We start from the raw sequence: 26,194 nt of genomic DNA on the forward strand, positions 1-26,194 counted from the left end.
GGGTCACTGCGAATTTGTAGTCCTACAGTAGAGTAGGGCAGAAGAGCTTTTGCTTCAGAAGATTCCTTGCAGCTATAGCCTCTATAGTGTTCTGGGAAATAAGTGCATCTGAAAGTGACCTAAGAAATCAGTAGCTCAGAACTAGTCTTTTGTTGGAGTTGTATTGGTACCTGTTTCTCTGGGAGCAGGGAGAGGAGATGCTGTGCTTCAGAACAGATAACCTTTCCCAACCTTACAGTTTATAGACATGTTGCATTCCATCATTCCCAGCGCATAGTTATGTTATGAGGTTTGTACTGTGTCTGGAAAAAAGTGCCAAAAGAGAGGTTGCAATTTTAAGGTGACAAAGAGAACACTTAAGGATTAAAAGCACCATTAGGGATCAATGGCGATAATCCACATGCCATTCTCCCTAAATCCCACTGCTTATTCCAGAAGTAATGACTTTATTCTACTTCAGTTTTAAACTTTTAACAGCAACAAATTAATGTCCCATTTCTAATGTTTAATACCTTGTTTCCCCGAAAATAAGACCTAACCTGAAAATAAGCCCTAGTAAGGTTTTTAGGATGCTCCTAATATAAGCCCCACCCCCAAAATAAGTCCTAGTTAAGTGAAAACCCCACCCTCCACCATTGTGCAGCAACCAGAAGATGACGTGACAGTGTTTGAATAAATGTAGATTGCTATATGTGAAAAAAACTAATAAAACATCCCCCGAAAATAAGCCCTAATACGGTTTTTGGAGCAAAAATTAATATAAGACCCCATCTTATTTTCACGTAAACACTGTAGTAATGAATTAATTTTGAAACCTGGTGTTTGAAGCTCTCACTCTTCTTTCAATATGCCTTGCTGACACGTCAGAAGTACCTCTGGTTGAAGGGCTCTTTCCTGTGCTGAAAGCTTATCATGATCAAAGCACAAATTTTGCAGAGGTTCTCGAGAAGCTGGCTACTTTTTATCCAACCAGGCAACCTCAAAAGTTCCGTATCATTCCTCTGTGCAAGTTCTGTCTTTTTCTTGTATTTGTAACTAATATCCTGCTAGTACCCGAGTTCATGTGCAGAGTCCCAGCTGCTGCATATCGCAGATTTGGAAGAGGAGCAGACCATCTGTGATCATGTTGGTCACTATTTTGACAAAAGAGTTCATATCCCAAACAGAAGGTAAACCTCCATGCTTTAAGGTCCCGCAGGCAAAGTTTGGCCTGGGGGTTACATTTGGCCCAGCGAGTGCCCCCCCCCCCCGTGTGCACCCAATTGCTTCTGACACCTTCCCTCATTCTGAGTTTTTATGTCCAAAGTAGCAGGTGGCTTGTATAGAATCCTCAAAGAGAAAATCACAGTTTGGTACATGGCGGCAATTTCTTGTCCTTGAACACCCATCAGACCTGCTTCCAAAGAGTGACATGAGTGTATGAGTGACACTGCCAGTTTTGACCACCCCTGCTTTTTCAGGCAATCTAAAAAATATAGTTATGATCCAAACTGTGGAGCCTCTGGAGAAGAGACTGCTGATTCTTGAAGACTGCGCCTTCATAACCTAAATAAAACCTTCCTTGCGTTGTTTAGCTTGCACCACTCCATGGGGCATTTTTCTTGCTTATACACAGCTCTCTTTTGCAGAAGAAAGAATGGGACTGGGATGAAAACAAGCTGCTGGTGATGCATGACCCGATCTACAGGTAAGCAAGGAATGCTTGCTGCTAGACGGCAGCAGAAGTGGTAACCAGTACCAGGATGTATAGAGGAGACATGATTTTTTTTATTAGGAATTGTTCCCCTTTTGCAGGAAAAAGCCTTTTAAAAAGGATACTCGAAGATAGAAAAAGAAATAATAGAAGAAGTAGGAGCAAAAAGAGGTAATAGATAGAATCATAGAATTATAAAATAATAGAGTTGAAAGGGGCCTATAAGGCCATCAGATCCAATCCCCTGCTCAATGCAGGAAGAGGTAAAAGCATTTTTGTCCAACTTTGTGGGTATGCCCCCTCCTGACCACTACTATCTATTCTATCTGAAGTTTATATCCAGTACCTACATTATTATTATTATTATTATTATTATTATTATTATTATTATTATTATTATTATTATTATTATTATTATTATTATTATTATTATTATTATTATTATTATTATTATTATTATTATTATTATTATTATTATTATTATCATCATTATCATTATCATTATCATTATCATTATCATTATTATCATTATTATTATTATACATACATACATACATACATACATACATACATACATACATACATACATACATACATACATACATACATACATACATACATACATACAAACAAAACAGCAAAGTAAAACGAAACAAAAACAACAAAAACAAAACATCCATACTACATATATAGATCTAAGATTTCGCCGTCATCTAATATCATCAACGGGTTCTTGTAAGTACTGGTTCACCACAATCTTTTCTTCCTCTAATTTCCTGTCTCTTTCTGGGCCCAATTATCCATCAGCTTCCAGCTTTCATTTACAAAATGTCTCTGTTGGTCCCATAATGCCTCTGAAAGCATGTCTAGTTGTGCAATGTCCAATAGTTTCTTTAGTAGCTCCTCCATCATTGGTATTTCTCCATTATTCCATTTTCAGGCCCAGAGCAACCTAGCTGCTGTAGAGAGATACAATAGATTATATTTTATTTTTTAATCAGAGAAATCTGGCATTATATTCAATAAAAACATTTCTGGTTTAGAGTTTAGTTTTTGCTGAACAATTTCTTGTGACATTTTCCAAACCTGCAGCTATTTATTTATTTATTTATGTATTTATGTATGTATGTATTTATTTATTTATTTATTTATTTATTTTGATTGATTGATTGATTGATTGATTGATTGATTGATTGATTGATTGATTGATTGATTGATTGATTGATTGATTGATTGCCTTTTCACATGACCACCATACATGATAATATGACCCTGGGATTTTCCTGCATTTCCAACAAGTATTACTGGTCCCTTCTGACATGTTTGCCTATCTTACCAGAGTGAGATGCCATCTGTAAAACATTTTAAGGATATTTTCTCTAAGATTAACTGGTTTAATCAATTTACAATTATCTTTCCACATTCTCGTCCAGTCATCTATACCAATGTTATAACCAAAATTTTGTACCCATTTGACTATGACCTCCTTCACCCTCTCATCTTCCAGGTCATACTCTAATAGATATGTATACTTTTTTATTATTTTCTCTTTTGTGTAGATCCATAGTTCATCCACCTGAACCTTCCCCTCAAAAAACCCCGTATTTTTATCCTTTTTATATCTTGATTTTAATTTCAACATAATCTGTTGATAGACCCAATCCCTCTAAATCTTGTTTCTTTTTCAGAGTTTGATCTTTAATTAGTAAGTCTTTATACATGAGTAAAGCTCCTTCCTGGCTTAGCACTTTGGCTGTAAAGGTCTCTTTTGGAGCTACACATATTGGAATTTTCTTGTAGGTGTGCACTTGAAATTTTTGCCATATTAAATATAAAGTTTTTCTCACACTATGTTCTGAGAAATGTGTCTGTTTTTTAACTTTCCCATACTATACATATGCATGCCAACCCATTTTTAGATCATGACCTTCCAATTTCAGAAATCTTTGATTTTCTAGTGTTATTCAGTCTTTTATACAAACCATAGCACAGGCCACTACACTGGGATTTCTTAGCAGCATGTGTAAACTAGAGGTTGGTAATCTTTGCTAGGCTGTCTAGCAACTTGTCTGGCAGTCCAAGGGTTGCATCCCAACCCTTCCAAAAATCAATTTGCATGCTTAATCCACATAGTTTATAATTATTTAGTAGTTTAATTTTGTTTTCAGCAGTCACTTATATGTAAAATTGAAGTTTTTCATCATAATTCTCCTCATTGGTTCAGAAAATCTTCAGTCATATTTAGTCATTCCAGCCTAATTCAGATTTGGAAAGCAAGAGGTGCTCTTTCTGATTAAAGTCTTCCTCAACTAAACTCAGGTTTTTAGAAACATTAACGCTGAAAATAATAAGTATTATATGCATGTAAAAAGGGTGGGTTACACATAAAATAGTTGCGTGCCGATAGATAAAGTGGAAAAAGTGATGGAGAGCTGCTCTGTAGATCAGAGGGGTTTTGTTTTCAGTTTGTTTGTTTGTTCTTTGCTGCTTTTAAAAATAAAGTATCATTTATGGAGTCTTGGGAGGCTACCAAACTGCCTTGGGAAGCAGCCTGGAGGCTGCATAATACCCATCCTGACTTTAGCAGTGCCATCATTGCTGTGTGTCACATGGCCTGCATACTCACAACTTTCCCATCAACCTTTCTTCAGGATGCTTTCCACTACTAGGCTGCATTTGCAATGTGATGGCTGGAGGCAGTCCTCAGACCCTTGAGCAGTCTTGCACAAAAGCAGAAAAACCTGGAATTTTGTGGGATGTAGTCTTAGAATTTAGGTTATACCTATTTAAGGGGGAAAACATTCAGTTTTTTAAAAAATTATGATGTACAGAAAATATTACTTAATTTAAACAAAACTAGAATTGGAGACAAGAAGAACAAAACCTGCATAAATCTGAATTTGGTTGTATCACCTGAGTTTTGCTACAAGAACATAATGCTCTATGCATAACAGATTGGGGGCAAAGAGCTGTATTTCCTTATGATCTTCCAAAACTTCAGGGTAGAGGTGAGCTCCGGTGCTGGAGAAGGGAAAGTATATAACCTTTGAAATACCTAACTAGTTTTGAAAGTGAACAGGATTAGAAACAGTGAGCAGAATCTTGTTGGCGAGGAAGAATTCAGCCCAGTTGGTGTTGCCTGCCTCTTGCAACAGTGCACAAGAGGCAAAAGGGCAGGAGACTTGGCCTTTAATAATAATAAACAAACAAAATAATCCTGCAAACTGGCATGAGCATGAGGAAGCAGTAGTCTTACTTGTCATAATTCATGAAAGCCAGTTGATGCCCCATGTTAATTGCAGTGGATGCTGACACTAATTGGTGGATTTCTAGGGAGAAATTCTCATTACTGATAAGCTGGGAAGAGGAGTACAACTTGGATAGATCTCTACTGGTTCACAACTGGGGCGTGATGTGGGGTTTTTATTGAGGTGAAAATGCATAATGTAAACTAAACATTCCTTTAGAGCTGAAACATTACCTTCCACTCTCATAGTATCCTCATTCCAATGGGGCCTGGTGGCTTTCACTGTCTCCTAATAACCCATTTGCAGAGGCCAACCCCAAGAAAAATGCAAAAGATAGGAATGTCCCAGCTAGATTTGCCTGGCTTTCCTCTGACATAATAGCAAGGTAGCTTATTTTCTATAAGGTGTCTGCACATATACATACACATATAGTTGCGCTGTTCCTACAGGATATTTTATGTGTCCCACGATTCCCAGGACCTGAAGATCTTCAGCTACATTGCTAGGGATGGCTCCAGCAACATCTTCCGTTGCAATGTTTTCAAATCCAAGAAAAAGGTAAGTTGCAAGCAGACATGGCTGAGTGTACAAGCTTGTAGACTTGGATGTCTTCACAGAGGGTTGCCCCTCAAAGGTATCCTATGGTGTTCATAAGCTTACCATGTGTGCTGCTTATATACCGCCCCATAGTGCTTAAAGCACTCTCTGGGCAGTTTACAATTTCATTGTGCAGGCTCCACATTGCCGCCCAGCAAGCTGAGTACTCAGTTTACCAACCTCAGAAGGATGGAAGGCTGAGTGAAGCTTGAGCCAGCTACTTGGGATTGAACCAGGTCATCAGCAGAGTTTTGGCTGCAGTATAGCAGTTTAACCCTTGTGCCACAAGGCTCCTGTTGACAAGCCCTGTCCAATGGGGACTCGATGCCTGCTTATATGATGATTATGAACAGATTGTGGGGAATGTCTTTTCTTCCTTTGAGTGATGTGGGGACATCTGTTGTGGGAAAGGACCCCCTCCTCTAGGACCATATCTTCTTCCTGAAGAGGGAGAGAGAACTATTCTGTCTTCAGACCATCCTTCTGCCTTTCTCACCCTACCTTTCTCACCTTTTTTTCCTCTTCCTCCAGAGCCAAGCTATGCGCATCGTCCGAACAGTGGGCCAAGCATTTGAAGTTTGCCACAAGCTGAGTCTGCAGCACACTCACCAAAATGCTGATGGCCAAGAGGACAGCCAGAGTGAGAAGGACAGTGAGGGCTTGGCAACAGCAGGTATAGGCACAAGCAGAGAGGGGAAGAGATAGCTTCTGCTGCCTCTTAATGGGCTATTTCTCCTAAGACTTTGTATAAGTGTCCAGCCCCGAAAAAAAGAGGTCTCGGCCCTCTGACTGGAATTTAAAACATATTGCAGAAGTTGCTTCCCTGTCAATGTTGTCCTCTAAGCCCTGAGAATATTTCAGAAAAGCAGCCCATAGACTTGCTGCTATTTTCTGCGAAGTGTTTCTTGTTGATCAGAAATCTTGTACATAGGTATAGAGCTTGCCTCCCAGGGAGAGCTGTGAGGAGCTGCCTTGATGGCTGATACATTTTTTTCCCCACTGACGATAGCTCTTGATTTCTTGCAGCTTGTAGTCTGCCTGAAGCTGAGCCCGCTCATACTGCTGAAGAGACGGACATTGATGCAGTAGATGTTGGGCTACCAAGAAGCGATCATTTGGAGTTCAACAGAGGGGTGACAGACCTTGACGCTGTTGGTAGAGAGTCCCCTGGCCTGCTTTGCAGCAAGGTAGATACTTCCTTGTCCATACCCTCTGGGGACAAAGATCTGTAAGTCTAGGGTAGGATGAGTTGTTCATAGAATTAGGAGTTTGGAAAAGAGCAGGAGTACTCGGGTCTACCACACCCATATACTACACAAACAGTGCTAAGGGATGTGCTTGAAGAATACCGTCCCACACAAGCTTCAGGAAGACAAAAGTATGTTGGTTCCCCAGTCGATCTGACTAGGAGCAGAGCAATTTTTTCTCTTGTCTGGAGCATGACTAGTGGTTCTGTCATAACAAAGAAAGAAAAACTATGCATGGCGTTTTCTCCAAAGGAATGTTATTGTGATGCATATTGAAAGTCTCCTACTCTAGCAGCAGACTACCTGTGTTCTTTGTGATGATTTGAAATATTTTGTTGCCAACAGCTGTGAAGGCATCTCCTTCTTGCCCCTATTCTGTATACAGAGCCTGCCCAGATTGACAGCTAAATCTTACTTTAGTGCTTGCAATGTGACAAGAGTCCTCCATCACACAGGAGGGCAGCAAACTAAGTCAAATGGTGGTGGGCAGACTATATGGCAGACACAACTCTGCCATCCGTCATCTGCCCTCCTACTAGCATCTCTTTATTCCGGAGGCCACCTCACTCTGTCCAATGGTAGTATGGGCCAACCCCAAAGATAGATGTGAGAATACTTTTCCATTGAGCCTTGGTGACTGAGAGGAGGCCCAGCCCCTTCATATTACTCAAGCTGAAGGTCTTCTTCCTTTTCCTGGCCTGATCCCCAGGTAGTTGGGTTAGAGGTGTTACTGTCAGTGGGTCTTTTGTTCAGTTGAAAAGCCACCATCCAAAGGACCTTCTTGCTCTAACTAGGTAAAGCAAGATCAGACTGTGCTCAATGATGTTCTCTTCTGCACTGTCAATGGCTGAAGCTACTCCATTTTTGATGGGACAAGCAGAGGAGAAGGCAGGTGTTCCCCAGGTGCAACAGAGAATAGGCAGCCTTAGGCTGATTTTAGCCATCTGACCTTGGGTGGGATCAAAGGATTGTCCTTAGGAATCCATAGGGTCTCTTTTTCTTGTATGATGTGCAGGTTTCTTTGGGGCTTCTCCCCAAGGTATATGCTTCCTGTTTATAGCTCCTTCGGTGAGTATTGAGTGGAGGAGAAACATCATTTTCTTTGGTGGGGGGGGGGCAGTGCCTCCTGGATGCCAGAGAGTGAAGCACATTAAATCATATGTGCTTTTTCTGGGTGACCCACCTGCCAGCTTCACTCCATCCATAGGGAGTCACCCATATTCCAGCCTGGCTGTGGCAGATACTGTGTTGACTACTTCAAGGGTGTGAGGGGCAGGACTGGGATGAAGTAAATAGACATACAGTGGTGCCTCGCATAGCGATCGCTCCATATAGCAATGAAATTGCTTTGCAATGGACTTTTTGCCATCGCTTTGCGATGGTCCCTATGGGGGAAATTCGCTTTGCGATGATCGCAGGGAAGCGATCATCACAAAAACCCCATTTTCAGCCAGCTGATCGGTGGTTTCAAAATGGCCGCCAGGTAAACAAAATGGCCGCCCGCTGTTTTCAGGCACGGATACCTCGCTTTAGAGGCACCGAAAATGGCGGCGCTATGGAGGATCTTCGCTTAAAAGTGAGTTTTTAGCCCATAGGAACGCATTAATCGCGTTTTAATGCGTTTCTATGGGCTTTTTATTTTCGCTTAGCGATGTTATCGCTTAGCAGCGATTTTTTCTGCACGGATTAACATTGCTAAGCAAGGCACCACTGTACTGGAAGATGAGGATAGATGTTTTGATTCTGCAATCTTTTTGTATTTTTCAGGGCTTGCTTCATAATGAGAACATCCTAACAGCTTCGCCCAAGATGCTACTGCCTTCTTCTGCCCAGTTGCCTGAGCCAGAGGCTCCTCTGTCTGCTCACCACCAAATGCAGTTCCTCCAGCAGCTCTTGCAGCAACAGCAGCAGCAGACCCAAGTTGCTGTAGCCCAGGTTACTATCTGTTCCGGAAGATGATAGGAGGAAACAATGCAGAGAAATCGTAGTATTGATCATATTGATCACCAACTTCATGACATGCCAAAGTCAAAGCCTGAGCTCTGTTCAGCATCTCATTCACAAGGAAACCTGCTGAGTGCTCAGTCCCTGGCATGTGGTTGAGAACCAGCAACAGTTTAAAGGGGCAGAGCTTTGTATTCTGACTTCACTGGGTCATTTCCATGAGTACAGAAAATGAAGGAGGCTTCAGATTTCTGTAGTGGGTGTCATGACAGAGCATGTTAAATCTCCATGACTATCTTCTCAGTTTGTTTTCTGGGAATTTTGAGCACTTTGTTTTTGACTCCTACTTACTTCTCTCTACGTTCAGCTTTGAGCTTCCTGCTTTCTGTTGTTCAGTTAGCAACATACTTATGTCATCTGACTTTCTTTCGTTGCCCCAGATCATTTCCCTTCCACTCCTGCAGTATGCCATTTAGAGTGATCCTTGCATTCACTCACACTTAAGCACCAGGTGTTTTGGAGAAAAGAAAACACACCTCATGTTAAAGTGACCCTTTTTAGCCTGTTCCTCCATTTCTGCCTCCATGCTCCCACATCCTATTCTGTCTTCCTCTCTGTGGGGAGGAGGGTAAAGCTAGATTTAATATATTGATAAGTGGTACACTGTTGAAGTGGCTTGCCATCCAGGTGACGCACGACTGGATTCTACAGAAAAGGGGGGGGGAGATTCCCCTCCATGTCCTCTCCTGTCTTCCCCCTCTGTTGGGGAGTGAGAAGAAGCTGGAATTGTTTCTTTAATTTATTAGTAAGTGGCATACTGCTGAATTTTTGTAGGAAAAAAACGGTTCTGCCAAATTGGTTCTGTAGTAGTGATCAAATATGCCAGAAACTAAACTAAAACAGCAGTTCTTCCCACACTAAAAATAAACCTGACCTCTGCCAGTGATCCAGAAAGATGTAGATAGCCATGGAAAATGGCAAAGCTGGTCTGTGATTACCCCGCACATCATCTGGTACCTACAGGAACAAAATGCAAAATAAGTTGTAATGTAGCTGCCCCCTCAGTCTGGCATCTTTAACTGCTTGTCTGATCTACCTTGAAGTCTCGTTTTAATTTCAAACTTGCAATGTCGAAGTTGAAGTGACTATCCTAACCCAATTTCTCCTCAGTTACTCTGTGCATCCAGTTAAGAATGTCACCCTCTACTTGCAAACCTTAGTTTTAACATTGACTTCTCCAGTCTCCTTCATCCTGATGTCCTTCATGTTTTGGATTTCTGTCTCCTAACTCATATGGGTAGGAATGATGGAAGTTGTAGTGGAAAACATTTGGAGGCCACAGGTGACTTAACACACAGGATCTTGCCACGGTTTGGTGTTACTTAGCCCTGCTCCTTTTCTGGCATGATTCCCCTTACCTATCAGAGAGAGACATGGATTTCTATGGATTCTCAGCCGACCATTCTAAACCTTTTTTTTTTTTTGCCACAGCCATAAACACATGATGAAATAAATATAGGCTGGATCAGGACTGTCTATGTTGCATGGCAAACCTTATAAGGTGGGGTGGGAAGAATTGTTTCCAGTCTGTGGCTGCCCATCAAATGTGCCAGCCCCCCCCCGGGCCATATGGTCCCTGTTAAGAATGGCTTCCTGACAAAGTTCTCCCTTGATATTCCCCATTAGAGACTGAAGAAAATGAGCATATCTTTTCCCGTCCTGTTCCACCCCCACCCTACTTCTTTCCTCAGTGGAGACAGGAGGAGAAATCATGTTGGCATTTTGACTCTCAGACTGGAAATAGCAGAAGAGCTGCCTGCACAGACATTGCCCCAGTGAGCATGAGCAAGGCAAGAGGGAGTGGAATTCCTACTGCTGTCTCCAGTCTGAGATCAGAAATAACAGAAGGGTTCATCCCACCTCGCTTTCATTCGCCATTGAGGAACCAAATGGGGCAGAAGGGGAGTCCTGTTATATTTCCAGAATTGGAGCCAAGATAGTACATTGGTTTCCTCTTACCCTGCTTGAGTTCTCCACTGAGAACTTGAGAGCAGGATGAGGTGGGGGTCTCTTGAACAAAGGCTGGGGCCTCAGAAGAGGACAACAATTTCTCTCCTATCTCCTTTATGAGCTAGGTTAGGCCTCTACATGGGAAGCTCCCTCCTTTGCTGTAAATTATGAACACCAGACATATCTTGTGCTCACTGTCTTTTCAGTGACATATTAAGTTTATATTCAGTCATTCGTTGTTGTTTAGTCGTTTAGTCATGTCCGACTCTTCGTGACCCCATGGACCAGAGCACGCCAGGTCCTCCTGTCTTCCACTGCCTCCCGGAGTTGGGTCAGATTCATGTTGGTTGCTTCGGTGACACTGTCCAACCATCTCATCCTCTGTTGTCCCCTTCTCCTCTTGCCTTCACACTTTCCCAACATTAAGGTCTTTTCCAGGGAGTCCTCTCTTCTCATGAGATGGCCAAAGTATTGGAGCCTCAGCTTCAGGATCTGTCCTTCCAGTGAGCACTCAGGGTTGATTTCCTTTAGAATTGATAGGTTTGTTCTCCTTGCAGTCCAAGGGACTCTCAAGAGCCTCCTCCAGCACCACAATTCAAAGGCATCAATTCTTCGGCGGTCAGCTTTCTTTATGGTCCAGCTCTCACTTCCATACATCACTACAGGAAAAACCATAGCTTTGACTATTCGGAGTTTTGTTGGCAAGATGATATCTCTGCTTTTTAAGATTCTGTCAAGGTTTGTCATCACTTTCCTCCCAAGAAGCAGGCATCTTTTAATTTTGTGGCTGCTGTCTCCATCTGCAGTGATTATGGAGCCCAAGAAGGTAAAATCTGTCACTGCCTCCATATCTTCCCCTTCTATTTGCCAGGACGTGATGGGGCCAGTGGCCATGATCTTAGGTTTTTTGATGTTGAGTTTAAGACCGTTTTTTGCACTCTCCTCTTTCACCCTCATTACAAGGTTCTTTAGTTCCTCCTCACTTCATGGATTGCTGCCTTGTCGTGGCGAAGGGGCTTGAGCAACTCAGAGAAGCTATGGGCTGTGCCGTGCAGGGCCACCCAAGATGGACAGGTCATGGTGGAGAGTTCCGACTAAACACAATCCACCTGGAGTAGGAACCGGCAATTCCACTCCAGTATCTTTGCCAAGAAAACCCCATGATCAGAAACAAAAGGCTATTCAGTCATTACACTTTTGAAATTCTGCTACTATTTAATCATTAGATTCTGCCCCTCAACCAGTCTTTAAATATGTTTTTATTTCTCTTTTTTCTTGTAGCTTGCTTCCTTAATTATGAATGCTGTTGGATTTTTGGATTATAGTTATTCTTCCTCAGGCACATGGAAGTGCAATATTTAGCTATGGTGGATGTTGTCACTCTCCTGCAGGTACATTTGCTGAAGGACCAGCTGGCATCAGAGACAGCCGCTCGCCTGGAGGCCCAGGCCCGAGTACACCAGCTCTTGCTGCAGAATAAGGACCTCCTTCAGCATATCTCACTTCTTGTGAAGCAGGTGCAGGAACTGGAGGCAAAGCTGTTGGGATCCAATGCCAGTAAGGACTTCCCTTTCATCTCTTCATTCTGTTTCTCACTGATAGCATAGATTTCATTTGGCAGTGCCAGGTGATCTTCAGGCTTTGCATTTCCCCTCACAATGATACTATGAGGTAGAACATTATGGTGAGAATGAGGCTAAAGATTGGAGCAACATAAATAGGGGAAAACCTAGGCTAACATACAGTGGCTTTCTGTTGACCCAGAAGATATCAGGCCTCTAATTTTAGGTGGCGGATAGGCTGTCCTCTGTCTCATAAGAAACTTAAAAAATGACTGACTAGATGCCCTTTCTTCTCTCCTTGTCTTTCAGTGGGCTCTCAAGACAGTTTGCTGGAGATCACCTACCGATCAGGGGCCCTGCCTGTTCTGTGTGACCCCACCACCCCTGCGCCTGAGGAGAGCCGCCTGCTCCAGCCAGACCACAGCTTCTCCAACATTGCCAGCTCTTTGGGCAGCCCCTTAGGTAGGAGTGACTGCTTGGCAAAGCTGGAATGCTTCCACTTTCTCCCCAGCACGGAGCCTCCTTTGGGGAGCTTGGAGCTCATTCGGTTCCGTGAATCGGGGATTGCCTCTGAGTACGAGTCCAACACAGATGAGAGTGAGGAGTGGGAGTCATGGGCCCAGGAGGAACCACTTCGCCTGCTCAGTGTCCTGAACCACCAGGGGCTGGGAGATAGCTTGAATGAAGAGGTTGCCATATAAAGGAAGCAGACTTGCTTTAGGTCTGTGACAATTAGTGGAGAGAGTACATGTGGTTCATGTTTCCCTGCAGATAGGCTTGAACAAGACTATCTTTCACCATGACTTCGAGTGTCTAAACACAGGTCTTTCCCTGGAGAAGAATCACACCCTGTCAGGGAACAAAGTCTTAACTCCCCACTGTTGTTATCTCTCTGTGAAAGCTGGGAGTGAGGTTACTGTTTGTCTGCCAAGAGCAGTGGACATTTCTCAGTGTGGAATTGACCTTGAGTGTCAATTTCAGCATCTTGGGGATCTCAGCTTTCTTGACTTCTTTCAGAAAAGCAAGTTTTGAGCGTTTATGACCAAAAAAAATCTTGAAAGACTTTCGGCACTGCCTGATGAAATCTTAAAAGCCATCAGTCAGGGTACACAAGGATATCAGTGGTTATTGGATGCAGCTTTAGTGCCCTGTAGAACTCTTTGCTCTTCCCAGTAATGATTGGAACAGAATAAATAGTATGCTGGCCTAGCAATAGTATGCAAGTTTGCTTAATTTGCATATTGTGTTCAAGTAGCAAAATTTAGGGGGTTTTGGTAGTTCTTTTTCTTCTCATTTCTTTTTGAGTTATTACCAATCTGTTAGATTTTGGCATACACTTGGATAGTATGTGTTGTATATGTTCAACGTAGATCATGAACAGCCCTGCCATTAGCCAAAAGTTTTCAACGTGCTGTCTTTCCTGTTTATTACTGACCCTTTTCAGCCTCTTGAGATCCTTAAGTTTGTGCAAGAAACAATTTACTGCAGAGTGATTTGCAAGGAAATGGTTTGGTATGTGTTGAGCTTTCTGTTGGATCTGTGGATTTAGACTTTTCTCAGACCATTTCTGAAAACAATTCAGGTTCTTAAAACACTTGCCCTCATTTCAAAAGAGCAACTGTAGTGTTTCATCATAGCTGTGACACCTAGATACCCAGTGTGGTGTAGTGGACTGTGTGATGGACTAGGACTCAGGAGATCTAGGTTTGAATCCGTGTTCAACCATGGAGACTCATGGAGTTGGATGTGAGGTGGCACTAGTAAAGCCACTCCTTAAATATGTCACTTACCCTGAAAAGCCGCTTTGCTGTAAGTCAGTTTCAACTTGGCAGCACCTAATACACACACAGGACACTTTGCAGACTCGCTGATGTCTGTTTTTGAGGATCCTTTCAGTGTCTCTGCACTTGTAACTATAACTCTACTAACATAGGAACAGCTTTCCACACTGCCACCTCACCGGTGATCAGTCTCAGTGTGATTGTTGCAACAAAGTGAGTAGAGCCAGTTGCATGTGTGGTTTGAACGTCCAAAGTTCAGAGGTCATCAAAGTGATGTTTTTGGACTCCAGTTCCTAGAATGTGCCAGCTAGAACAGCCAGTGTTCTGGCTGTGTTCCATCTGTGGCATTGTTCTCTCTCAGTGTTGTGCTGTCTGCACAGTGAAAACCAGCTCACATGGTTGCATTCTTTACACCCAACTCACTGTTGTACGCAGTCACAGCAAAGAAAAACAACTGCCCTGTTTCTTTGTCTGTTGCCCTCAAACATTGAGGTCTCAATGAATCAGACTCCGTGGTGCCACATGTGCTCTGCTGCTTCTATTTTAGTCCTAATTGTAACCTTGAATAGCAAGGATCTTCTTCTGGAAACTGAATATTTCCATTTCTCCATTGTTATTGCTAAGCACCGGCATTATTCCTCCCTTTATGTGTGATGTCCATTTCTGTTTCTGGAAGGGTTTCACTGATACAGTATAGCTCCCTTTCTGCTACTGCTGCCCAGGCCGCACCAGTTTTTATGAAGTTTGATTTCTGAAAGCCAGAACTAGTTGCACCTTCTAAAAATCTACTCACTTTTATTGCAACGAAGGAGCAGGTTTGTGTAAGATTCATGAGTGGATGCCTTAAATTCTGTCTTTTCTTATAATATGTGATCCTTAAGTTAATTTAGGATTTTTTTTTAGAGTAGGTCTTGTAAAAATGTTGGTTTTACTTTCTGCTGATATCTGTGAAACCCTTGAAGGAGCTGCTGAGTAAATCAAAGATGGTCAGCTTGTGATACTCCAGATGCTTTTGGAAAGCAGATCTGTCTCTGTTGATTATACTGCCTTGACAGCTGCAGTCTGGCAATATTTCAAGGGTTATAAGCTGCATATCTGTAGAGCAAAGCAACACAGCTCCTTCTCCCCCTGTTAATTTCTTAATTAGCCTTTCAAAACATAAAAAGAAATTAAAACCCTTCATGCTAGCCCTCAGCAGCGGTTTCATGTCCTCCTTCCAGCTTATGCCACTTGCCAAGCCTGTAGTTGGAGAAAGAGTGGTACAGGGATCCACTGCCTTTTTATAAATTGGGTGGATGGGGGCCTTTTGGGGATAAGGCTGAATTCCCACTGCTATAACCCATAACCCAACTGCAGACCAGATCAGTAATACATGATATTAGTTGGAGACCCAAGTCTGTTCCTTCTGTCTTTCTCCTTTAAAAAAACCCAAGGAAGCTTACATCAGTAAAACAGAATATTTAAAAGCTTGAAACAGTATGTATACAAATATTTTTTTAAAAAAGAATGGAACAAATACTACACTTAAAATGGTAAGCAAAATCAACACCAATGACAGATTCAAAGCAACAAGGCATAACACTCAATTTAAAACCCCTCTTGGATAGCCGATCACGAAGGGAAAGCTTGCCTGAAGAGAAAAGTCTCCATCTGCAACAGAGAAGGCCCCCCTGCCCAAGCTCCACAGTCCCAGAGTGCCCCCAGAAGAAGGTAATAGTAAACCACTTCTGAGTATTCTGTACTTGGGAAACTCTGAAACCAATTGCCATAAGTCAGAATTGACTCAATGGCACATTATTATTATTATTATTATTATTATTATTATTATTATTATTATTATTATTATTATTATTATTATTATTATTATTATTGGAAGATATATACAGTTCGTATTTCCCAGGGCCTTCCATTATGTTCCCGTGGACTCACCTGGAAGCAATGTGTATAGAATGTGGCAGGAACATGGAAAGATGGATGCACCTCTGTAGGGAGGTTTGTTGCTTTCAGTGTTCAGTGGTGGGTTGCTGTGCAGTTATTTCTCATTATGCCAGCTAGAATATCTAAATTATTTGTATGATTTTTTTTTCCCTTTGGTAGTACAGTAGTTCCATATTTTGCTTTGGAGGAAGCCTTTAAACCATGATAAGCCAGTTTGGAGATTGTGCTTTAAGAAACCAAGACAGCTTTGCTGAAATTTTACATGCAAAGAGAGGAGAGGAGAAGAGTGGTAAGAAAAAGCCATGTGGGGACATGGCTAGTTCTTAGGTTGATAAACCATGGACTGTTAAACCATGAGACCAGTTCCTGAGATGATGGCAGAACATAAAACCAGGCCCATTGTTTTCTTATCAACTGGATGTTCAGGGATGCAGTTCGAGGAGAAAGTGCCTTTAAAACTGATGGGGCGGAGGGCATATTTCCTCAACCCCATTCTTTGCACATCAGGCTAGTTGAGGAACAAGAAAGGGACAGCAGAGACAGTTTTAACAGCAACAACTAAGGGGAAGTGAGAGGAGAGAACCGCTACTCCCGACACATCTTGGTATTCCTCACACTAGACCCTGCTGTGTATCAGTACCCTCTGGGCTTTGCTGAGGACAAACACGAGAGCAATGTTCATGGAACGGAATGCCTGCAATGAATGTGTAGAGGTGGAAAGAGTATGTGTGGAAATGAAATGGGTGGAAAAGCACCGAGTAAGGGGTTTAGAGAAAAGGGCGGGCAGCATCAAGGTGAGACTCCTAAGGGGGCAACAGCTGGCAGCAGACAGAGAGGCTAGCATGCCCAGCACTAGCATTGGCAGCTGCCTCAGGCAGGGATGTGTGATACCATATCACTTGGTCAACTCGGCGTTGTCAATTGTAACAGGTCATGTGCTCTAAAACTGTTCTAGTGAGTGGTTGTTCTCAGATTGTCTGTCAAAGGCTCTAGCCATTCCTGTATATTTCCTCTGCATATTCTTTCTTTATAGAGCCCCTTGGGACTTCTGTATCTGTTTGTTCTTTCCTTTACTTAAACCAGTGTTTGTTTATGGAATTAATTTCTCTGTAAGTGCACTTAACTCCAGGGTGGTGATATTAGCTTCTTGACTTTTGCTAAATAAATCTTCCTTATTTCTAAAGCTCAACTGTTGTTTCTGCTTTCTTTGCTTCCTCTGCTTTCTCTGTATCCTCCCAAACGTATACCTTACTTTCCATCAGTTAAAGCACGAACAATGGTGAGTGATCTGTTCAACGCTCCTCATAAGCACCAATACAAGAGTCATCAGCAGGAAAAAATAATAATGCCCAAATGAAATGCACCAAGTCTGGAAAAGACAAAAGGCTACATGGGAATCTGGGGCTGGTGGTGCCAAGTGTGAGGTGTTCGTGCACAGCAACTGCCATGTTCCTTACCTCTCTCAGATACATTTTTCCAAAGAGTAGCAGTAGGCAGAGATCAGCTCTATCTAAACAGACACTTCATTAGTGATGGTGGAGGATCAGCTCTCATGGGGCAGCATTGTCCCATGTAAACAATTGCCCTTGTCAAATTGAATGCCTTTTTGTGGCCCCTCAATCCAACTTTAATGATGATCTGATTGCCATGTTGTGTCACAGGCAAAGCCAAATTCTCATAGCCCTTTTCAGAAATGAGGAATGCTCTAGAAATGCATTAGTTCTAGTACTCCATAACGTCCTGCATTACATTCTCTGGCTTTTTTAAAAAAGGGTCAACAACATTCATGCAAATACAAGCTGGGGGTTATATTGCTCAGAAGGGCTGATACATTCTCCCCTCCCTTTTTAAAGCAAAAATATGGATTCAGATGCATGAAAGTACTCTCATTGGTTGGAATAAACAAATCCTCATGACAGAAGCATTCACAGAGGGCTACCAAAACAACATAAAGTACATAGGTCATGAAAAATATGTATCAGGGTGAATTAACTGAGTGGTGAAATGCAGTGTACTAATCCAAAGGTATTAACAAAAGCTGCTGTTAAACTGGAGAACTTGGATCCATTTAGCTTTCTGGATTAGGAACTGTCTACCTCTAAGCTCTTCATGGTAGCAAGGGGTGGGAGATTTGCTTCTGCTGACATTGTTGAAATGGCTTTGAGGAATGAAAGCCCACTTATTGATAATGTATCTACAGGGAAGGGGAAAAAATCAGGATCTAGAGAAGACAGCAAGAGCTAAAATTGTGCTTAAATTGCAATGTGAGAACACAAGAACCTAGCGAAAACCACTCCATTTAGTCCAGCATCCTCTTTCCATCAGACACCAGTCATATGCTTCCGTAAGCCCCACACCAAAACACGGTCCAGTTGTTATTATTCTCAGCACCAAATATTCAGAACAAGACTTTTGTGAATTTGAAATCTCTTTGATGCTTTTCTTTCTAGTAGCTATTCATAGGTTTCTTCTTCATAAATTTATTTAATCCCTTTTCAATTTCATGCAAGTCAATGACCATCACTACAGCTTGTAGCAACAAATTATAGTTATTATGGTTTTGTTTGTTTGTTTGTTTCTGCTCATATCTACTCATTTTATCCTTTGGATGACTCTTAAATTTTAGCTTTATTGGGGAGGGAAGGACTCTGTCCACACAGGCATAGTTTTCTAAACCTCCTCCCTTCTCCTCCATCTTCTTCTGTCCTATTCTTAATGGCCTTAAACTATTCAGGGAATGTATTCCCCACCTTTCACATTTTGTTTGCCCCTTCCTGCATATTATCTGTTTTTCTGTAGTGCCCTTGAGACAACTATGCTGTATACAATGGGAAAAGATGCAGTACCCCGTACTCCTGGGAGGGCCCATGCGTCCAAAAAAAAAAAGTTTAATGGGGGGGGGGATAATATTTTTGCTCAAGAAATTCCCATAAACCCTATATGGGGTATTTGAGTCTCCCTGCCCCACAGCATCATCTGTGGGCAGCAGGATGTTGTATGAACCTTGGGGTGCAGATATATGGGGTTCAAGAGTTCATTTCTTCTACACAGATCTTTATCGGATCTCTGCAGTTTACAAGCAATGCCCTCTTTTTTGTGGAATGCTCTGGTGACTTAATTCACCTTGGAGTCTTCTGACAGGTCACTCTCTGAATTACCACAGTCCTTTTAAGGAGCAGTGAGAAACGTATACAACAACTGTTCTTCAGGAAGTGGGAGGGGGAATAAAAGGCTAATGACTTTTTAAAAGTCATTTTGGCACTGTCTCTCTCTGCAGGTTCACCTTGTTTCAGGCTCACATCCTTCAATATTTATGCTGCAGTCTTTTTATGGCTTGATATTGGTTGTTAAATAATTTGGCCGATGTCTTGGCCTCCAGCTGACTTAAGAATTTCCACACCATACAGAAATGTTATTATATGGAGGCTCCACCCTCTCTTCATGGGATTTGGCAGATCAGGCACAGAAAAAAAAACGGATCCTTCCTTAACCCTCTGTAGGCATTTTCCTTACTTAATCATTTCAGAAATCCAAGTAGGCACATGATCTATGAGTTTCGAAGTACTTACTGGGATACCAGCCAGGCTTATGTCTACCAAGAAGAGAGAGTTTGTAAATTGATACCATGACCTGTGTTCTGCACTGAATCTGCAAACTCTGTCTTACTATGAGAACAGTCTGCCTTCAATATCAGGGGCTGTACATCTAGCCAGATCTTCGGGTTTTTATGTCTGCCCCAATCCCCAAAACTCTGTAATAAATAAGACTTCTGGAGGTCTCAGAAGCTCATTTGAAACATTTTGTCATCAATAAAAGTATTCCCCATCCCAAAGACCTCTGGGTAGAGTGGGCGGCATATAAATTCAATAAACAAATAAATTTTGTTTCCTTTGTGTATTGGACCAACACATACGGTATAAGTAGGGCCATGCCAGTTAGTCCTTCTCTGACATTGCATGTACTAAGTTGTTCTCCTCGGCATCTCTGTGTACAATACATATAGCTGTATGGAGTGATTTACAAACAGAAATATTTAAGCAAAACATTTCAGCTTCTGAAGTGAAGCGCTTAAATATTTTTGTTTGTAAATCACTCTTATAAGTGCATATATAAGAATAATGTCTCACCACTAGATGGGTGAGATGTAATCAATCAATCAATCAGTATTAGTGATTAACAACATTCCTCAAATAGATCTTTAAAAAGTTGTTTGGAGCACTGTTTAGCACCCATTACGTGTTTATACACAAATATTTGCATGTCTATGACTAGGACTAGAGCAGGGTTCCCCAACCCCCGGTCCGTGGCCCAGTGCCAGTCTGTGGGCTTCCCAGGACTGGGCCACGGAGACAGATCTCCACACACACACCCCCGGCACAGTGGCCGTGTGTCACGCTCGCATGCATGCGCAACACCCCACCTGTGAGCGCGACAAGCCCACTCGCGAGCTCAGGAGTGCCCCACCCCCTCACGCATGGAGCCCCCCACCCCCAACCGGTCCAAGAAGGTTTGGGACCACAGGACTAGAGGATTCCATGACTACAGACTTCATGGAAGCCTCTCTGCATGCAACCACACAAAATTCCCCTCCCTGCAAACTGGGTTGTATACACAGATATTAGGGGAAAGGAGTATCTGATATCCAGCCCAGGCATGATCTCCTTCGTATGTTAGTTCCACACATGAGGGAAACATCTGAGAATTTTGTTCTTTGCAAAATTTCCTGCACCTGCTAGCATTGAGTGGATGCCACTGTGAGCAACCTCAGTGCAAGATTAGCAGTTCCACAGGTGAAAGATGTACCTATTGAGGAGGGAGAGGTGCATACATAACATATGCATCAAAAGCATAAGGTGTGCACATGGTATGCATAAGAATCTGGCCTCTCGCTTTATTCTATATGTAGAGAAGCACTGCACAGGGGCTAATCATACAAATTAGAATACGGGAACTGAAGTTACATGACAAGAGTTCTTAAGCTGAATATTCTTTCCCTCACCCCAGAATGTGCTAAGCACCTTCGGACTCAAGAAAACAAGGTGATGCTTCATTGCATAGTTTTCAAGTAAGAAATCCTGCTTTGTGGTTAAAGGACTTGAAATCTTCCTTGCAGTTTACCAAGGAAGCCATGTAGTAAGAAAAATTGTCTTCTTAAATTCATTTTGCGTATTTTAAAGGATGGAGTTTTTATTTCTCGTGGTTACCAGAAAGAAGTTAAATGTTTAAGAGGCTAAAGGGATTAGAAAATAGGGAGGATGCAGAAAGGCTTCCTGTGTTTTTCATTTCAGTGACTTCTAGGTGTTCATATTTTTCTATTGTCTCAAAATAGAAGCATTGTAAAATAACAGCTGCCTACCTACCATCTATAGTTTGGAACCAGCCAAACTCCATAAAATCATATGAAAATTATGTTAATTACATGTGTCCAAAACACAAAGAAGCCAACTTGGATTATATTTAATTCTTCATTCTCAATCAGTCATTGGCTCCTGATTTTAGTTTTCCCAGATGCTTATTTGTTCTTTAAAAATCATTTTCTTTATAAAGTAGAATTGTCCTTAGGACAATAACTTTGGAACAACTTTTTATCCTGTACATTTGCAGCACAGGGTTTGTCTGACATTTTTATCAAATTAAATATTGGCCAAAATCTGATTGATTGATTGACTGACTAACTGACTTAAAATGTTTTTATCTACTCCCAAAAGGTTATGAGCAAAGTTATAAGCTTTCATCCATTCGTCACAGGTAAATAAAAAAATTCTCAGGCTCTGGCATTTGCATATGTTCAAGAACTGCAGTGAGAGCTCTTTATGGAAACTTATGACTATGCTTACATGGTACAATAGGATTTTGTCCACTTTAATATATTTATTCACAAAAATAACAGTTCAAACTAAACATGGTATTCATCAATGGCAATTTTATATCTACAAAGCTTCTCCTGTTTTTGTGGTGATCCAAAGAAAATATGGAACAGATAGGGATGTTTCACTTTACCATATGTGCTACAATGCATTTTCCAGAAGCATCTGGGGGGAAAATTGTGAATGCAACTTTTGTAGGAGAGGTGGGAAGCGTATTACTGTAGCTCACAATTGGCTGCTTACTGTCTTAGCCCTCCTCTTGACTCCTCCCTGCAAATCAGAAAATCACTGGATTGCCCAGCACTCATTTTCACAGTTGCCCTATATTGAAAAAACAATATTCGACGACGAAGAGTCAGCAAAGGTTAGAACATGCTGCAGCAGCATCCAGTAACCCTCCCTGTACTTTCCCAGTGAGCAGATGGCAGTCGTGCCTTTAGTAGCTCTGGAACATTATGACAATGCACACACAGGGACAAAGAAAACTATCAGAAAAAAAAATCATTAAGCATGGGATTTTCAGATTTCTTTATCCACAGCTACCAGAATTCAGTAGGATTTCCTCTACCTAGAATTCTGGTAGCTTTAGCCAAAAAAAATCTTGAATTCTCGGAGGAGTTTCATAATACACACCTCTTCTTTGCCAAGGTTCTGTTTACAGCAATAACAATTAAGCATAGGGAAGCATATGCATGGAGCTATCTAAGCTCCATGGGAACTGCAAAGCATTAGGGGACCAGTAATGTTTTTTAAAGTGCCCTCTGCAGAGCCTAATGAACAGAGAGATTCCTGTGCCTAATGCTTTGCATTTTCTGTGAAGCTTCCTACTATGGGGAAAAACGGAAACCCAAATATGAAATGGATTGAATCGAGGAAGCCACAGTCTTTAATTTATAAGGCCTGTTAATGAGAAGATCTGCTGGAGGTCATTCGACAAGTTGTTGTAAGTCAAAAGCAACAGCACATAACAACCACATAGTGAGTTGGGGACTCCCTTGTGCCATTTTCAGAAATTGCTAATGCAGCCTGTTAGTCCGTGTGATAGGAATAGCACCATATTCCCAGTGGAATGCTCAAGTCATACTACGCTGGTGCCTTCTCAGGGTCATGTTCTTTACCTGAGGCTTAAGTCTCTTTTTTACTTCTCTCATGGGGAATGGTGTGCCTCTGTCTTCTTTCAGCTAGAGTCTGTCTGCTGCTTTCAGCATCAACCCTACTAGAAGGACTTTCATTGATGTTTCCCTTTGAACAAATTGTTTATCTACAGCAATGGTTCTTAACCTTTTTGTAAGAAACACCTCCTTGAGCCATTGAGGAAGTTATCATTGCCCCCCTCCCCGCGATGGCAGCGCGACACCGCTGCAGGGAGGGGGGCGATGATAATTTCCTCAATGGCGTTGGCACCGGGGTGTCAGCAGCACCACCTCCGCTGCCAGCACCAGCTGCTCTGGATCCGGCGGCGCAGGGAGGGGGCGATGATAATTTCCTCAGTGGTGGAGGCGGCGCGGCAGCTCCATCGCCCCCTATTGCCCCCTTTCTGTTCCTTCGCCCCGCGTCGCCTCTTTTCATTCCATCGCCCCCCTGAAAAACGAAATCGCCCCCTGGGGGGGGCAATATCGCCCAGGTTAAGAGCCACTGGTCTACAGCACAAGGCTGAGGTGTTGCACAAGACACATTTCTCTCTTCTGCCTTATTGCTGGGGCCAAACAATTGTTTCCTAAATTCAACACAGATCATTTGCTAAGAAGTGCTACACTGCCCTGAAACCACCCTAAAGCCACTTTTGGCTTTAAAGTGATAAATAAGAAAGTCAGAGCCACAACACAATTTGATCCCTAAACTTCCATCATATAATTATAATTGTTTCTGTCTTTATTTAGGAGAAGGAGGATGTATCTGAGCTAAGAAGTGGAAAAATATTTGATTGAAGGATCTGCCCTTGAGCCAGCTTAGCCTCAAAGAGGGAAATCCCAGGTTGTGGACCACAGAACAACTTGCCTGTGGGAGAGGCATTTCCTGGGATCCGTAGGGAAATGTTGGACTTGTGATTATCACTTTAAAAAAATGGCAGTCTTTCCAGACATAGGCATACCAAGCAAACTCTGACAACTACAGTTTTAAAAGAGAGATCAGCAAACAGGAATACATCCAGAGGAGGGCACCTGGGTGGCAAAAAGTCTGGAAATCGGACACAATGAAGAATAATTGGTTCAGGAAGCTGGGTGCGTTTAGCTTGGTGAAGAAGGGCTGTCATATGGAAGATGGAGCAAGTTTGTTTCCTGTGGCTCCAGGGAATAAGACATGAAAGAATGGATTCAAACTATAAGAAAGGAAATTTAGACTAAACATTAGAAAGAACGTCCTGTTATTAAGAGCTGTTCAACATGGGATGGACTATCTCAGTGTATGTTGGTCTTTCATCATTAGAGGTTTTAAAACCAAGTGTGGATGGTCAGGGCTGGACTCAGTTACCTCGTGTTACTCCTAGCTCAACCATTCTGTGGTCCTAAAACTACTTTGTGCATATTTTATCAATGTACACACAAACATTGATAAGATTTGGAATAAGAGGAAGCAAATAAGCTGAAAGAAATGAAAAGCTATACAAACTCCCATTACAGAATTAATTTTCAAAATTCTTGCAGAGAGACTAGAATTCAAATCTAAAAATCAGACCAGAGTGAGCCCCCAGCTAGAATATTTAAGGAACTAAATGGGAATTATCTGTATATTCATGATTTCTGTCAGCAGATGAAGCAGGATTATCTGAGCCATATTTTCAGCTTCCTACTGCTCCCTTTAAAGCATTGTAGTGTAGAGACTGGTATTTTTGCACAAAGTTCCACAGTAATTAAAAAGAACAAAGAAAAGGAAAAAAAAATGAGTCTTCATCTTTTTAGGAAGAATACTCTACTTCACACTCTGTTCATCTCTCTGCCCAACTACTACAATTTCCCCCCAGTCTTTATCTTTGGCTGTACTTTACTAATCACATTTCCCTCCAAAATGTCCTGCCTAAATTGCCTATCATTCAGACCATTTGACAGCCAGCATCTCTTCACTGACTCATATATCTCTATGAACCTGAAGCTCTCTGCATTTTTTTCTTCTTCCAAATGCCTCTTCAAAACAGACATCAGCCCAAATCCTATTGTTTAGCATAGTAAACTGTACTAAAGTAGGTCCATTGAATCAAAGGGATGTGGTGAGTCAACTTTGCAAATTCTATTGATTCAAAAGGGCCTACTTTAACACAGCAAGTCAAAGAGTAGGCCTATTTGAATCAATGGAACATATGGGGGAGTTGACTTACTAAATCACCATTGGTTTAACGCACCTATTCTAGTGCAATTTACTATACTAAGCAACAGGATTAGGACCATTTTCAGAAAAGCTTTTTTTAAGCCATCAATTATAACAGCCAGCTCCATTTTAGTGCATGCAACTGTGTTGCTCACATACATCCTTTGTAAGCCCCATCCCTCCTCACCTTTCTGTTTTCTTTGGTGAGAAGGAACCATATATTGTTCCCATATTCTGAAAATCACCATACCTGGAACTGTCCCTAGTAGGTTGATTTGTTTGTTCTTTTAGTGTCTTGTATCCATAGCAGAGGCTTGTTAACAACAACGGAATGGGAAAACTGAGTTGCAGTAGAAAGGCAGACTGATGAAGCTCTGCTCCATCCTTGGTGGCAACCAATGTTAAAGTCCTGGCTCCTGTGTGTGGTCTAAGGCAGAAGGAGATGGTTTTCCTATTTGCTTTATGACACATTACTGAACATAATCCCGCCAACCTAGCAGTTCAAAAGCATGCAAATGCAAGTAGATAAATAGGGACCACCTTGGTGGGAAGGTAACAGCGTTCCGTGTCTAAGTCGCACTGGCCATGTGACCACGGAAGATTGTCTTCGGACAAACACTGGCTCTATGGCTTGGAAACGGGGATGAGCACCGCCCCCTAGAGTCGAACACGACTGGACAAAAATTGTCAAGGGGAACCTTTACCTTTACTGAACATAAAGCTTAAAAACCCATATTCATGACTCAGTTATTATTTTGCTTTTTTGAGTTAGCAATGAGAGGTCTGTAAGTAACTTAGTGGTGCAGAAATCAGAGGAAATTAGCAGAGATTTTGCTGAATGAGCATGGAAGTGAAAAAACACACTCTGCAGATACATTTATAGAAAAATGAAAGCCAGGAGTATTTCTGAAAGAAAGAGGATTTAGTTGCTCCTAGAAGCAAATGCTGGGAGATGTCAAGGGACAGAGCAGGGGGTCTCATGACTGAGCTGTGTTTTCCAAAGC

At 42.0% G+C, this 26,194-nt stretch overlaps 1 protein-coding gene across 8 annotated transcripts in view; it reads left to right on the forward strand.

Moving 5' to 3' along the window:
• Nucleotides 1-26,194, forward strand: part of NOS1AP (nitric oxide synthase 1 adaptor protein) — an 82,070-nt gene that overhangs the window by 49,934 nt on the left and 5,942 nt on the right. For 5 of the 8 annotated variants that reach the window (XM_072998276.2, XM_072998277.2, XM_072998279.2 and 2 more), the window contains 7 exons: nt 1,629-1,687; nt 5,391-5,499; nt 6,070-6,211; nt 6,565-6,725; nt 8,553-8,720; nt 12,131-12,296; nt 12,611-12,763. In XM_072998276.2, coding sequence (XP_072854377.2) covers nt 1,629-1,687; nt 5,391-5,499; nt 6,070-6,211; nt 6,565-6,725; nt 8,553-8,720; nt 12,131-12,296; nt 12,611-12,763 — 958 coding nt within the window. Of the gene's footprint in view, nt 1-1,628; nt 1,865-5,390; nt 5,500-6,069; nt 6,212-6,564; nt 6,726-8,552; nt 8,721-12,130; nt 12,297-12,610; nt 17,210-26,194 lie in introns of those variants that run through there. The other 3 variants (XM_072998278.2, XM_020812348.3, XM_078392449.1) reach the window with 3 other exon arrangements.

This window comes from Pogona vitticeps, chromosome 4 (genome assembly GCF_051106095.1).
Source record: "Pogona vitticeps strain Pit_001003342236 chromosome 4, PviZW2.1, whole genome shotgun sequence".
Classification (NCBI taxonomy): domain Eukaryota; kingdom Metazoa; phylum Chordata; class Lepidosauria; order Squamata; family Agamidae; genus Pogona; species Pogona vitticeps.